We start from the raw sequence: 13,013 nt of genomic DNA on the forward strand, positions 1-13,013 counted from the left end.
CATCCCTGAAAGTGTTCAAGGCCAAGCTGGATGGGGCTTTGAGCCACCAGGTCTAGTGGAAGGTATCCCTGCCCATGGCAGAAGGGTTGGAACTAGACGATAGTTAAGGTCCCTTCCATCCCAAACCACTCTATAAACCCTGCATGTAGTTTGCCTGTCTAAGCTGAAAGACATGGGCAACTGAAACAAAGTTGTAAATTCAGTTGGGAACTCCCTGCAGCAGACTACCCACTGCCCTGAAAGAGGGATTTTTGAACTGGGAGGAGTACCTTTACTAGTAAAATTTGTTCTGAGACCTCTCGATTGTATTTGTGTATTTTTTTCATTGTTGTAGATGTGGAAGTGGACTCAAAGAACTGCGTAAGACTGTTAATAGAAAAGAGGTTCAGAATATACCAAAAAGATGACTACATAATCTTGAGGACTGGAATAAAAGAAATGGGATGAAATGCAACAATGGAAAAGATATGGTCATGCACTTAGACATTTATTAAAAACATTATTATTATTATGAGCTGTAAATGACAAATATGAGGAGTAGCCTGTATTTGTCACTCACAGCATGACCTGAAACAACGGTGAGGTGTGCTCATATAAAAAGCAGATTGTCTGTATTAGGAAAAGCAATTCTGGAAGAAATCAGGAGATATTACCTCTATGGCAGAGACTGGCAATAGTTTGTGAAAAGCTGTTACAAACTGCAGCTATGCTGAAGAAAGCTGAATCCAAACTTTATCTAGTGCAGTAAAATCTGAGTTACAGAGGCTCTGTCTTACAGGAGGAGACTAATAAAATGTACTGATAGGTTAGACCAGCGAAGAGTGGCTATAACTACTGCCTGTAAATGTATTACAGATTTAAATGCAAGGGAAAGAGAAATGACTAACTGGAACACTGGATGTCACAAGAACAAATGGGTATGAACTGGTCTTGAATGTGTTTAAGATGAGGATTGTTCTGGTCCTGCCTTTCAGCAAGAGGTACAGGAAAACAGTATATTTAGTGTAAGATGGATCTAGATGTGTTTTAGAGAAGGAGGTATACAGAGCATTTGCTCCTACAACAGCAGAATGCTACCTTCAAAACATCTCTGCTAGTCCAATGACCCAAAGATCCCAAAGGTTTATCTGCTTAGACAGCAGCATGCAAACCTAGAGAGTTTTGAACATCCTGGCCTGTGTACCTCAGCAGCCCAGTTTCATCAGCACCAGTTCCATTCGAATTAATGTGCCCAACCTTACTGGGGAGCAGAGCTCTTCTCACATCTAGCATCGCCAAGTAATTACAGAAGAACATTTATTTGGCAGAAGCAGCCAGTGCTGAACCACTTATGTCAAAATGAACTTGCTCTCTTAGTAATACAGGACTTAGTCTTCAAAGCTGTATTTAAACAGACAACATTCTGACATTATATGTCTAACCACTGTTAGACATATACATATACATATACATATACATATACATATACATATACATATACATATACATATACATATACATATACATATACACCTCCCCAAAGCTTACTCCTGGATTTATGGCCTTGTTCTTGACTGCTCTGGTTAACTGCTCAAAGGTCTCCTCACACAAGAGCTATACCGGAGTGCAAGCCAGATCTCCTCACACAAGCTCTATACTTTACAGCCCATCAGCGGTGTGTAGCGGCAGAGAGATCAAGGAAAAAGCCAGTTTTTATTCCTGAAAAAACAAATGGTTTGCACAGTGGATTAAAAAAACTCACATGAAACATGCTAATTGAGACAGGAAAAAAATCTCGTTGAATATAAAGCATTGCCTTGTGTTTTCACTATGCGAAAACAGTCACTGTGCTGTCAATTTACACAAAGCTTTCAGCAACACAAATACATGCTGAGCATCTGTACTCAAGATATATGCCTGGTACCTTCTACCTGTGCAGTGCTTCTGACCTCTGAAGTGTCTCCATGTAAGGGACTGTAAAACCCGTAGATAGAAAAAGCACTCTGTTACAAAACTAGCTGCCTTCACTGGAAATATATTAATTGACTTGGACTGGTGCAAATGCTCCGCTATACTTGCTGGGCTTCCATTCAGTAAAAATTAAACACATCCCTCACAATTAATAGAAGAGACGATCTCTTTGCTTTCTTTCCCAAACCCATTCACGCCGGCTTATTAGTGATTAATAAAAAATCACCCCGGACAGTGACAAACGCTGTGCCAGCGGTCCTCGACGCCCCTGGGGACCCTCTCTGCTCCATTCACCCATCGGTGCCATCCCCGCACGCCTGTCGCCTGTGCCCGCTACCAGCCCGGCCCGCCCCGGGACCCCGCACCCGCTCTCTGCGGGGGCGGCCCCGCCGTGAGGGCGGGCGCTGCCGTCGCCGCTCGCCCTGCCCGCCGAGCGAGGAGAAGCCCCTCACCTCCCCTCCGGTCCCGGGGGAGGGGGCTGCTATCACGTGTGCTTCCTCCCCCATCCCTCTCTCCCTCTCGCTCTCTCTTTCCCTCCTCCTCCTCCCCCTCCGCGGCGGCGGCGGCGGCAGCAGCAGCAGCCTCTCGGCTCCGCTCCCTTTGTTGCAGGCGGAGCGGCGGCGCTGCCGGGCGCCGCGCACAAAGGAGCGCGGCCGGGGCGAGGCGGCACCGTTGGGCGGACGGGCGCGGACGGAGCGCGGCCCCGGCGGGGACAGCCCTGCCCGCGCCCCGGCGGCGGCGGCGGCGGCGGCAGCGGGTCCGTACGGCCGCTGCGGCGGGGATGCTGAAGGTGCGCTCCGGCGCGGCGGAGAAAGGAGGGTCCCGCCCGGCCGGCGCCGCGGGCTCCGGTTGATGCTGCGGGCCTGCCGCCGCCATCCCGCTGCCGCCGGCGCTACTCCTCGGCCGCCCCTCGCCATGCTGGGAGAGAGCCCGGCCGCCGCCCGGCCGCTCTTGCGGGCGGGACCCCCGCTGGCGCTCTGCTACACCTCGGCCCTCCTGGTGCTCGCCCTCTCCGCGCTGCCCGCCGGCCGCGCCTCTCATCCCTTGCCCGGCTCCGAGTGCCAGGGCGGCGGCAAGGGGAAAGGCATCAACTGCTCAGGTAATGCCCCGCCGGCTCCCGCCCCGCGCCCACCCCTGCGGGCAGCCCACGCGTGCACGTGGAGGGAGGGCTGAGCGCGGCCCCCCTGCTCCGCCCGGCCCGGCTCGCCGTGGCGCTGCGGGCGGCGGAAAACAAAGGAGCGGCGCCCGCCCCGGCCCGGGTGCGGCGAGCCGGCTCCCCGGCCGGCGGGGAGATGCCCCTCTCCGCGGCGCGGGGAGCCCTCTCTGCGAGGTCTCCCCGCTGAAAGGAAGGGCTTTGCCGCCGCCTCTCGGCTTTTGTTGCTCCCGCTGCCCCCCGCCGCGGTGCCGGCAGGTGCGCGCCGCTCGCTCCGGGGGCTGCCGCATCCCGCCCCCTCCTCCGCCGTCCTCCCCTCCCGCTGCCCCGTGCCCGTCCTGCCGCTAGCAGAGGGTGCGAGCCGGGTGGCAGCCGTGAGCGCAGCCCCTGATGGCTCACACGGGCTGTTTCTTGGGTCTCACTTGCTGTGAGCAGCCCAGCCACGGGGTAGGCTCTCCGCCCGTCCGTCTGCCGGCTGTCGTAGAGATTCACTCTGGATGAGGTGTAGGCAGCAAAATACCCCGCGATGTGCTCACAATAAGCTTTCTTGGTTTTTCTTCTGCTTTGGTTGCATGACTTATACATAACATACATAATTATGGGCTGGTTGCAATGTGGTTTGGCATGACAGCAGCATGTTTTCTTAAATCTTGAGGATTATGATGGTTTTGAAGTAGAACAAAGTAAATACATAAAATATAAAGTTTACAGGTTTTAAGAAAGATTTGTTTGTCTTCTAAAACTACTATTTAGAAAAGGGAATTTATTTTTTTCTCTGAAAAATGGCTGTGGATGCCTCCTCCTGCCTTTTAAAACGATAGGTTTATTCCACTGCACGAATCGCCAGCGAGAGCTGTACAAAGTGCCTTCTCCAAGGTGATGAAGGTTTCTCGCCCTGTGCGCAGAGCCCCCCGCTCCCATTGTCTTCAGCGGGATTGGAAGACAATTTACACATTGGAAGGAACTCTCGGTACCTTCCAGGGTAAGGTCCCCAAACTGTACCAGAGATTTCAAGAAATGAGTGAATGGAAGAGTGATCTTCCTGCCAATTACATTTTACAATACGGATAACGCTGCTAAGGCAGGCTATCAAATTCGCAGACCTGCAAACTGTGGCAAAATGGTCTTGCAATATAATAAATCTGCTATGCATTCTTGAAATGCTCCCTCCTCTTGATTTTACCCAGTTTAGATATACACTGTGTTACTGTGTGATACCACAATGCTACTGTTTTGCCGCTGCTGCCTGACTTTTCATTCTATTTGTATGAATATGATGGTTATTTTTAAAGAGAGGTTAATAGGTTAATGTGTCACTGGCGTTAGCGGCTTACCCATCAGAGACATATGGGTCATTAGACCATGGCATGAGCATAAATCAGTGAGATTAAATATGGAAGGCTGCTGAAATGTATGAGGAAGTTTCTAAGATAATGTGGAACACAGGGATATCATTATTTAGAAACCGTCACAGAAAGAGGGCTTTCCAGCCTGGAATTAGAAAACCATATGCTATATTGAAGGCATTCAGCATGATTTGGTTCTACTAAAAATAGGCACAAGCAAATGTATGTGCTATATACATACTTGTGGCAGGCACTCTTTTCAGGGTAACTCCAAAAATATGGAAGGAAAATTTTGTTTTAAATGCAGTAGTCAGATTCTGTTGTGTGTTAACTGTTCCATGCAAAATGGCAGGGTTTCAGTACTCAACTTTATTTTGAAAGAGCTAACATCAACACACCATATCTGGGTCAGATTTTCCCCTCACTTACCTTTGCATAGCTTCATTAACTTTTACTGAAGGAGCTACTCCCTGAAAAAGATGAGTTTCCTGTATTTACACGTGGGACCAGATGTTGGCATTAGCATCCTTCTCAGTGGACTGCTACGATGTACATTTCTGTTTATACTGAAAGTTAAACTTTAGAACACTACTACTACTTCTTCAAATGACTGAACTCTCTAAATTGCTTTCCACATTCAATGAAGAAAAATGCTTCCCCTTTCTTCTGCTGTTTTGCAAGTTTAATATGTGCATCAGTCTGACCTGCTGCCTTAACAGGTTTTTTGTGCTTCTTGAGATGGTTCCTGGGCTGATAACATTTTATCATTGTTAGATTAAATAGCTACCTTTATTTATTTGTTATTTCTTTTCAGAAATGCTGAAGTCCTCTCCTTTATCGCTACAGAATATGCTGCTTAAGAAAGAGTTTGCTGTAACAAAAGAACATTACAAGGTGGAGGACACAGGCAGACAACATGAACATTGAGATGGCTTTTTCAGCCTTGATTCTGCTCCTTTGGCACATGCATTGCAGCTTGGCCTTTTGTTAAATTATGATATAATTGCATCATCCCTGGCCAAGGGAAGAACATTTGATAAAGTGATTAGATCAGGAAACAGAGAATTAAGATGTATCTGGAGTTAATTGACAATGTGGACTTGTGTGTGTTTGTTCATCTGTCAGTCCATACTTTGCTAAGCTAATGAAATAAAATAACCCTGTTTTACCCAGAATGGGGTAAAAACAAAATAGGTATTTCTTTCTGGAGAAGAGAGTCCTTGGCTGGTGTTTTGGCGATGTTATATTCTTCCGTAACATTCCTGATACTCCCTGACTGTCCATGTGCTGGTGGTGTGATGCTGGGCTCGGGCTCTGGGGTAGCTGTGTCCTTAGTAAGGGGGCTGTGAACTACAGGGGGTTACTGAGCATCCCATGTGTGAAGGTAAGCACAATGTGTAGTTCATTCCTGAGCTCCTAATCCAATGGTGCTCTCCGGTGACACAAACTGCGCGTGGGCATCATCAGCTTCAGTGTTAGCCTGGCTGAATCTCTGGTGTGAGATATGCTCTGGTCACCTGTGGAGCCACAGGGGTTGTAGTTGGATCAGAACTGACCAAACGCTGCAGATGTAGGTGGAAGCTACACAGACTCAGCGAGAGAGATTGCTCAGTGCACTGGTCTGGGTGTGTGCACCCGGGATTTTAATTAACAGGGATATGCTTGTGTTGTAAGCCTTTCAGTGTGCTGTTCCCTCGTGTGATAAAATAGACTTGCTAGGGATGATTCTATGCACCACCTATAAGTCTCACAGACTGTATGCTGCCCCTGCTTTTCTTAAGATCTCTCTGGATAAAGTGAGTAAAAATAAAGTTGTTTCAAGACAGCTTATTGAGGATTGAATGAGCAAGATGAGATCCTGTTTAAATGCGAATATGGTGTGTTTATTTCCACTACTTAGAAGCCTTCATGTCTGTCCTCCAGATCCTGTAGCAGGAGTCCCTCGTTTTGGATGTTTGGATGTTTTGGATGGACACCTGTTATGGTGCTGTTGTAGCTGTTTTTCCTTAGGAGATGAGGTCTAAATCTACTCCTATCTGGTATGTCTACACTTGAGGTGAAGCCTTAAGATAATTAGTGAGTTGGCCAAAATTAGTTTGTGTGCACTATTTCTCACTCTAAACTATTGTGTTGTCTGCAGCTTGGATCCAGGCTGTCCCTGCTGTAGCAAGGGAGAGTGAACACAAGCATGTAGGTCCCTTGGCCCAGTCCACGTGGCAGATGTGACCGTGGATTTTGGAGGATATAAACCTCAGGCGCTGCTGGTCTCTGGAGCTCAGCCGTGGCTTCTGCCTGGGCTCAGTGGGGGCTCTGTGAACCAGAATGAGATGTGGCCTCAAGACTGGCTTTCATCTGTGCTTATCAGCTAGAACAGACATACCCTTTGTGCTTTTTGCTCAAATTAAGTGGATGAGGGGTTTTGTTTGCTATATAATTCGAAGTTACACAGAGCAAAACCAATTTGTGCTAAAGATATGCAGCCATGTTGGTGAGAACATTAAGAGCAAGGGATGTAAGAGATATACAGGTTCAGGTAAATTATCGTATTTTAAGAATTACATGTTGTTTTGTGTTTGCACAGTTACACTCGATCTGAAATGGTAGACAGGACTAGAATAATTGGTTATTTTATCTAAGATACTATGAGTTATATTCCTGTAAATGAATTATAACAGTCAAGCCAAATAAAATGTGATACATGTTTGTGCCAATGGAACTTCTGAAATAAATTATCTAAACTCAGTCAGGTTACATGCCACTTTGAGAAACTATCATAAGGCATGAATATAAATCAACTATAAGTAAAAGTAAAAGCAATTATTAAAAAGACATATTAAAACTCGGACAGTAGCATGCATATATTTGTTTCCCTTTAGTGTAATTGCCTAGACATGAAATGTTCTTGCAATACAGATTCTTATGCTGATTAAAGAGCCAAAAGGTAATTAAAGTGGAATTGAAAGTGTCAGAATAGCAGAAAATCATCTTGTAACAGGTGTCACTCCATCATTGTTACTAGTGGGGACTAGTAGTGTGATGGAGCAATTGAGGCTTGACTGAGGGGATTGGATTGAATCCAATTTCTTTATTGGTTTTTTGAAAAGAGAAAAAAAGAAGCTGTGTTTGTTGTGGAAAATACTGCAAAGGAAACATTCTTTCTGCACCAAGATCTCTTGGATAATTCCTATTAAGGGGAAAACCAGAAGTCTGGTCCTTTTCTTCCTGCTGATGTAAGGATAAATAATTTATATTTATATCTTGTCAGTTTTCTTCTTGAATTGACAGTAGACTGGATAAAGGGGAGAGTTAATATTTACTTGGACTTGAGAAAAAAAAAGAAGCTGTGGCCAAGAACTTTGGTAGAGAGGTACAAATGCAGAGAATCCAACCGATATTGACTGGAGTCTGTACCCTTTTCCTCTAAAGAGATCATTACATTCCACCATTGATCCATCAGCTGAAAGCACTTGTGACTTTTCCAGCCTGTGGTCAGCCTTTGGTGAGTGTCCACTAAGCAGACAGTGGCAATAGTTCCCTGGATGACCGTAGCCGTAACATTTGTGGAAGGAAGAATGCTGAGCATCAGGAATGTTGAAAAAGGATCTATTCTTCTGACTTGAGACTCCTGCATATCCTCCTCACTGAGTCCTCACAGGTGCTGTGAAACAGGAGTGGAGACAGGGGACATGTTGGTATTACTGGGGTGGAAACCTGTCTTTTTCTAAACTGACTGTAATGCTCAGTAGAACCGAAGACCGAGGACATTCTTTCTAGAAGTACTCTTTAAAAAATATTTATATCCCAAAGATAGCTTTATCTAATAAGAAAATGATAATTAAATACTATGCTGGAAACTAAATAGTCCCTTCTAATTGCTGTAGTTTATTCCTAGATCATCTTGAAATTCTAACAATTTAGAAATATAGAGAAATAGAGGAAGAAAAAGAGAGAGTGTGGGGGAGTGGAGCTGTATTTTGTAGAACTCCTAAGTGTGTAAAGAAGAGCTTTTCTCAGTAAATCAGTTGATAATAAATTTTATTTTATGAAACTATTTCTTGGTCTTATTTGTATGATATTTTTCTTCCACAAAAGGATAAGTTACAGACGAAATCTGATTAGAAGTAAGCTCAGCAGTCAAAACTGTGATCTGATGAAATAAAAGTTTCCTGGAGAACCTGAAATCTGTTTATTTGTCTTGATGAACAGCTACAATGTTTCTTTGGTTCTAATTTAGTTCACAGATGGCTTCAGGGGGATGTGAAAGCAGAATTATTTAATCCTGTATTATTAGGACAGTATCTAGTGGTGCCATTAGTTGAGCCATTAGGTATCTAGGATTTATGGGTCACATGTTTTACTATTTGTTTGTTTATTTTAAAGGAGAAAAAATTCCAGGTCTTTTTTTCTCTTCAAGATTCTTGCCAGGGAACTTCTGTGTTCTGTGGAGCAAGATGCCAGTGAAAGTCTTTGTACAAGAGTACCTGAAAAGTACCTGAAAGACTTCAGTTCTCACTGACCCGGTTACATCCCCAGACCTGGCTGGCTGGGAGTTGGTAGGCAGATCAGGCTCTGCATGCATTTGCATATCTATTGATGTGAATTTCTCTGTTTAAGAGAGCAATTTAATGTTACACTGATATCAGTGTTCAATTTCTTTTAAGTTGCTCTAAAATTGCCTCACTGGTCATAGTGTGGTTTGTGAGGAGGCAGTGTTTGACTAACCAATCGGGATTTATTTTAGGATAATTTAAATTCTCATTACAGTAGACAATTTCTAAGGACTGAAAAGGCAGGACTTTTCTGATAATAGATTATGTGTTACAGAAACAGTGTTTAAAGGATCTGGTTTAGAATAAAACTAAACCCGTGTAATACCTCTCTTTTGATTTCGTATTATAAAAATAAATTTAGTGGCTGTTACAGTCTTGAAACACCCACATTATGTAACTATGTTCAAGCTGGCAGGATCCTCATGCCTGGTTCAAAAAGAGTGTTAATTAAGACCAGCAGGAAAACATATAAAAATTAAAGGGAAGAAAATCTTGAACAAGACAAAACTGTCAGTAATTTTTGTGAAGTGATCTGACTTGTCTTGGTAGGTGCTGGGTCTTCTCCACCTTTTCCTATCAGGCTGAGACCTTGGCTTGCTCCTATGTATCTTAAATAGGTGCAAAACTCTCTGTACTTTTGTAAGATGCATAGACAGAGAGAGCAGCCAAAGAAGAGAACAGGTACAATGTCGACAAACAGACAAAAGGGTGTTCAGGACACAAAATGGTTCTTCTCAGGTCTTGTCTGGAGGCCAAAACCTCCTGAAATCTGGCTCTGCCTGGCTGCAAAGCTGTAGGCAGCCTCATTCCAGTTGCCTGGCTTGCTGGCAGGCAACAGCCGTGTTCCTCAAGGAAAGGCCCTGGGGCATCTCCTGTGCCTAACATGAGTCTCATGGGATCCATGTGGAAGCAGATGGGCTGAATGGGGGCAGTCAGGCAAGCCAGAGAGTTGCAACTGTGCAAACTCTGGTTAATCTACCCTTGATGGCCACAGTGTGTTTGAGGGCAACACAAAATACATGTCTTTAGGGGCTCCAATTGCTTTATCCCATAGTCAGCCCTGACTGTTTCTACCCAGCTTCATGAGTCTGACACATGTCAGTGTTCACCTGCGGCTGACAAAAAAATGCTGCTTTAGGAAGTTTTTTAACCAGTCTCAGCTATTAACTGATGAGAGCACTGCAGGTGGGGAGAGAAGAAGGGACATAGATCCCCATGAAAATGTGATGTCACATCTGCTTGTCTATGGCTATAGAAAACCTCCTGTAAATACACATATTTCAGCAGTGGGTGACAAAGTGTCCTGTTGCTTAAGCCTGAAGTGTATGGAGGAGTTTGTTGTACCTCACAAGAGATTTACTTGCTTTCTTTCCTATTCACAGACACTTCACATATGACTACAAAGAATGAGTGTTTGGATAAACATAATTTGCAGAAGTGGCTCTATTTTCTCTGAAATTTTGAACTGAACAAGATTCTTAGCCAGGGCAACACAAAAGCTTGAGAGACGGGATAGTTAAAGGTGTTTGTGCATGTGCCAAAAGTCTTCAGAATAGTCTAGTCATTCAAAATGAATGAGTGCTTTTGAAAATTCAAGTTTAAATCCTTAAGGATGTCCATAAAACACATGAACAAGTTATAAAATCTTTAGCTGGTTGGTGTAGACAGCTAAAACAGAGCTTTCAACAGGTATTTCCATAGAAAGTTTGATAAAAAATTGTGGCTGGAGAGCAGTTTGTTGCTTTAAAAATTCAGGGAAGCATTGATCTAATGAAATGTTTACATTTTGCTAATTAGTATTGACTCTGATTGTGTGCTGCCTCTGCCTGATCTCTCTGGGAGAGACAGAGGTCAATGTGTTGTGCCAAATGGGTTCTTCAGAGAAGCAAAGAGCAGCAAAAGATCCTTAGAATAAAGAAAGGGGTGTCCTGGCTCCTCCCCGAGCGATATTGCCACGTGCAGTGGGCAAATGAATGGTTCTTCTCCTGAAGCACCACCTCTCTCCCAGAGCTTTTTCTTCATCCTTCACCTCTCCCAGAATTTTGCTGAGACAATTCTGTGAGCCAGAGTTTTTTCTTGCTGTCTTGATTGGAAGTATAATTTTATGGAAGTATAATTTCAAGGTCATAAAAGTGAAAATAAAACAGGCAAGCTCCTGTTGAGGTTATAGAATTGTTTTCTCATATAAAACATGGGGTTGAGAAAGCAATTTATTTTATTGTATTTCTCCTCTGTTTTAACTGCAAAGGATGCCCTTTTCTTCACTTGTGCAGGTATTTGCACCTACAAAGGATGTCTTTGTGAAAATAGTTAACTGTGTTTGTAATGTGCAAAACTGGTTCTGTGCTGTAAGAAATATTCTTTTTCATGTGAGAAGCAAGTGGCTATGGTAGGGATGAAAAAATTTTGGCTAGAAAACACAAAGAACAGATACCCTTTTTTTTTTTTCTTTTTCCCTGCTCTTTGTTAAAACCTGTGTCTGCAATATGGAATAGTTATCCAGGTGAGAGAACACAATCTCCACATTTGCAAGTGATATTCATGCTGCTGACTGCACAAACAAAGAGGATCATTGGAATCAGACTCCAAATTTGAGTGTTTTGGGTGATTTATCTACCAGATGGTAAATGCAGTCCAATGTAAAAAATTAGTCTGGGAGCAGGGAATCAATCATTCAGCACACTGATCAGCAAAGGGATTTGGGTATTATAGCAGAAAAATTAATGAGCTGGCAATCCACTGCAGAGCAGCATTAAAACAAAAGATACTACACTATAATAAAAGAGTCCTCACCCAGAAGACAAAAGAGATGAACATCCTGCTTTATTCGACACTTGATAAACGTAATCTAAAGCAGGGTATTGTATACCAAGCCCCTTATATTATTCAAACATAATGACTCAAAAATTCAGTATCAAAATCTGGAGATCAGAGTTAATTCGGAAAAGTGAAGCTTTTCACTGCTTTCACAGTTCTTTCCCAAATACACAGGTTTTTCTATCACAAGAGTTACTTACTAGTATTCTGTATTATGGTAATAGATATTTCTGTTCTATTTAAAGTCACCTTTCAGTGCATTCAGAATTACTTAATGAAAGATTATAAGATACTAATACTAGTTTTATGCCATAATTACATCTTTTTTTAAAAGTCTTGAAAATGTGTCCCTCATCTCCTTCAGTTACTCAGGCTACAAGAGATCAGAATAGTTTTACCACCAAAAGCTCTTCATGACTTTTCTCTGATTTTCCTTGTGAAGCATTGAGTCACTGTCTAGAAAAGACTAAGAAAAGGAGGCTTCTGTGCTCATTTATTTTCCACTGTTAAGATGTTTCTGTTGGTTTTGTTTTGTTTTTTTCTTTTTTTTTTTAATTGTAGGATTAGGTGGAGGATAGGCTGTTTGGGAAATGCCATGATGTACAGGCAACTTCTGTAGGGAGGAAGTGCAGCAGCAAGGTCTGGGGTCTGGTTGTGCTGGTGTGGGGCCACTTGACATGGAAAAACTGTCTTTTGGTCCCCTCTCCACCCTTAAGGATCAATGAATTTCTGTGACTGCAGGTAACTGAAAGAAATAGGTTGTGACATGTCTCTTTTCTACTGTAGAAAGCAATCAGAATCTGCTGTTATGTGTCCTCTGTGAGTAAATGCTTTTATTTCTGAAAAGAGTCAATGAGATTGGAGACCTTTATGCCATATTGTGCTCCGATTTTGGTCTTTTCTTATTTTTTTTTTTTTTTTTTTCCTCTTGGGGGTGAGGATTGGTAGGTTGATAAACAGCTAACAAAGTACATAACAAAAGTCTCATATTAATCATGCAAATCTAATATCCAAATTGTCTTTCATTTTCTTAGTATTTCTTAGTATTTCTCCATGAATAACTTATTTAAAAAGATTTCTACAAACAGGGGAAGGGAGCTGATGGTCTGACTTCCTGAACAGTAGAGCAAAGCCCACTACCTAAGGATTTTTTCCAGAACTGCTAACCACTGGTTAAAATCAACGGGAGCTCCCAGA

General features: G+C 43.4%; 1 protein-coding gene across 1 annotated transcript in view; it reads left to right on the forward strand.

Moving 5' to 3' along the window:
• Positions 1–2,732: 2,732 nt before the first annotated feature.
• Positions 2,733–13,013, forward strand: part of TMEFF1 (transmembrane protein with EGF like and two follistatin like domains 1) — a 112,757-nt gene continuing 102,476 nt past the window's right edge. The window contains exon 1 of the mRNA XM_053944629.1: positions 2,733–3,049. Coding sequence (XP_053800604.1) covers positions 2,803–3,049 — 247 coding nt within the window. The 5' untranslated portion in view covers positions 2,733–2,802. The remainder of the gene's footprint in view (positions 3,050–13,013) is intronic.

The sequence above is a fragment of the Vidua chalybeata genome, chromosome 1 (genome assembly GCF_026979565.1).
Source record: "Vidua chalybeata isolate OUT-0048 chromosome 1, bVidCha1 merged haplotype, whole genome shotgun sequence".
Classification (NCBI taxonomy): Eukaryota; Metazoa; Chordata; class Aves; order Passeriformes; family Viduidae; genus Vidua; species Vidua chalybeata.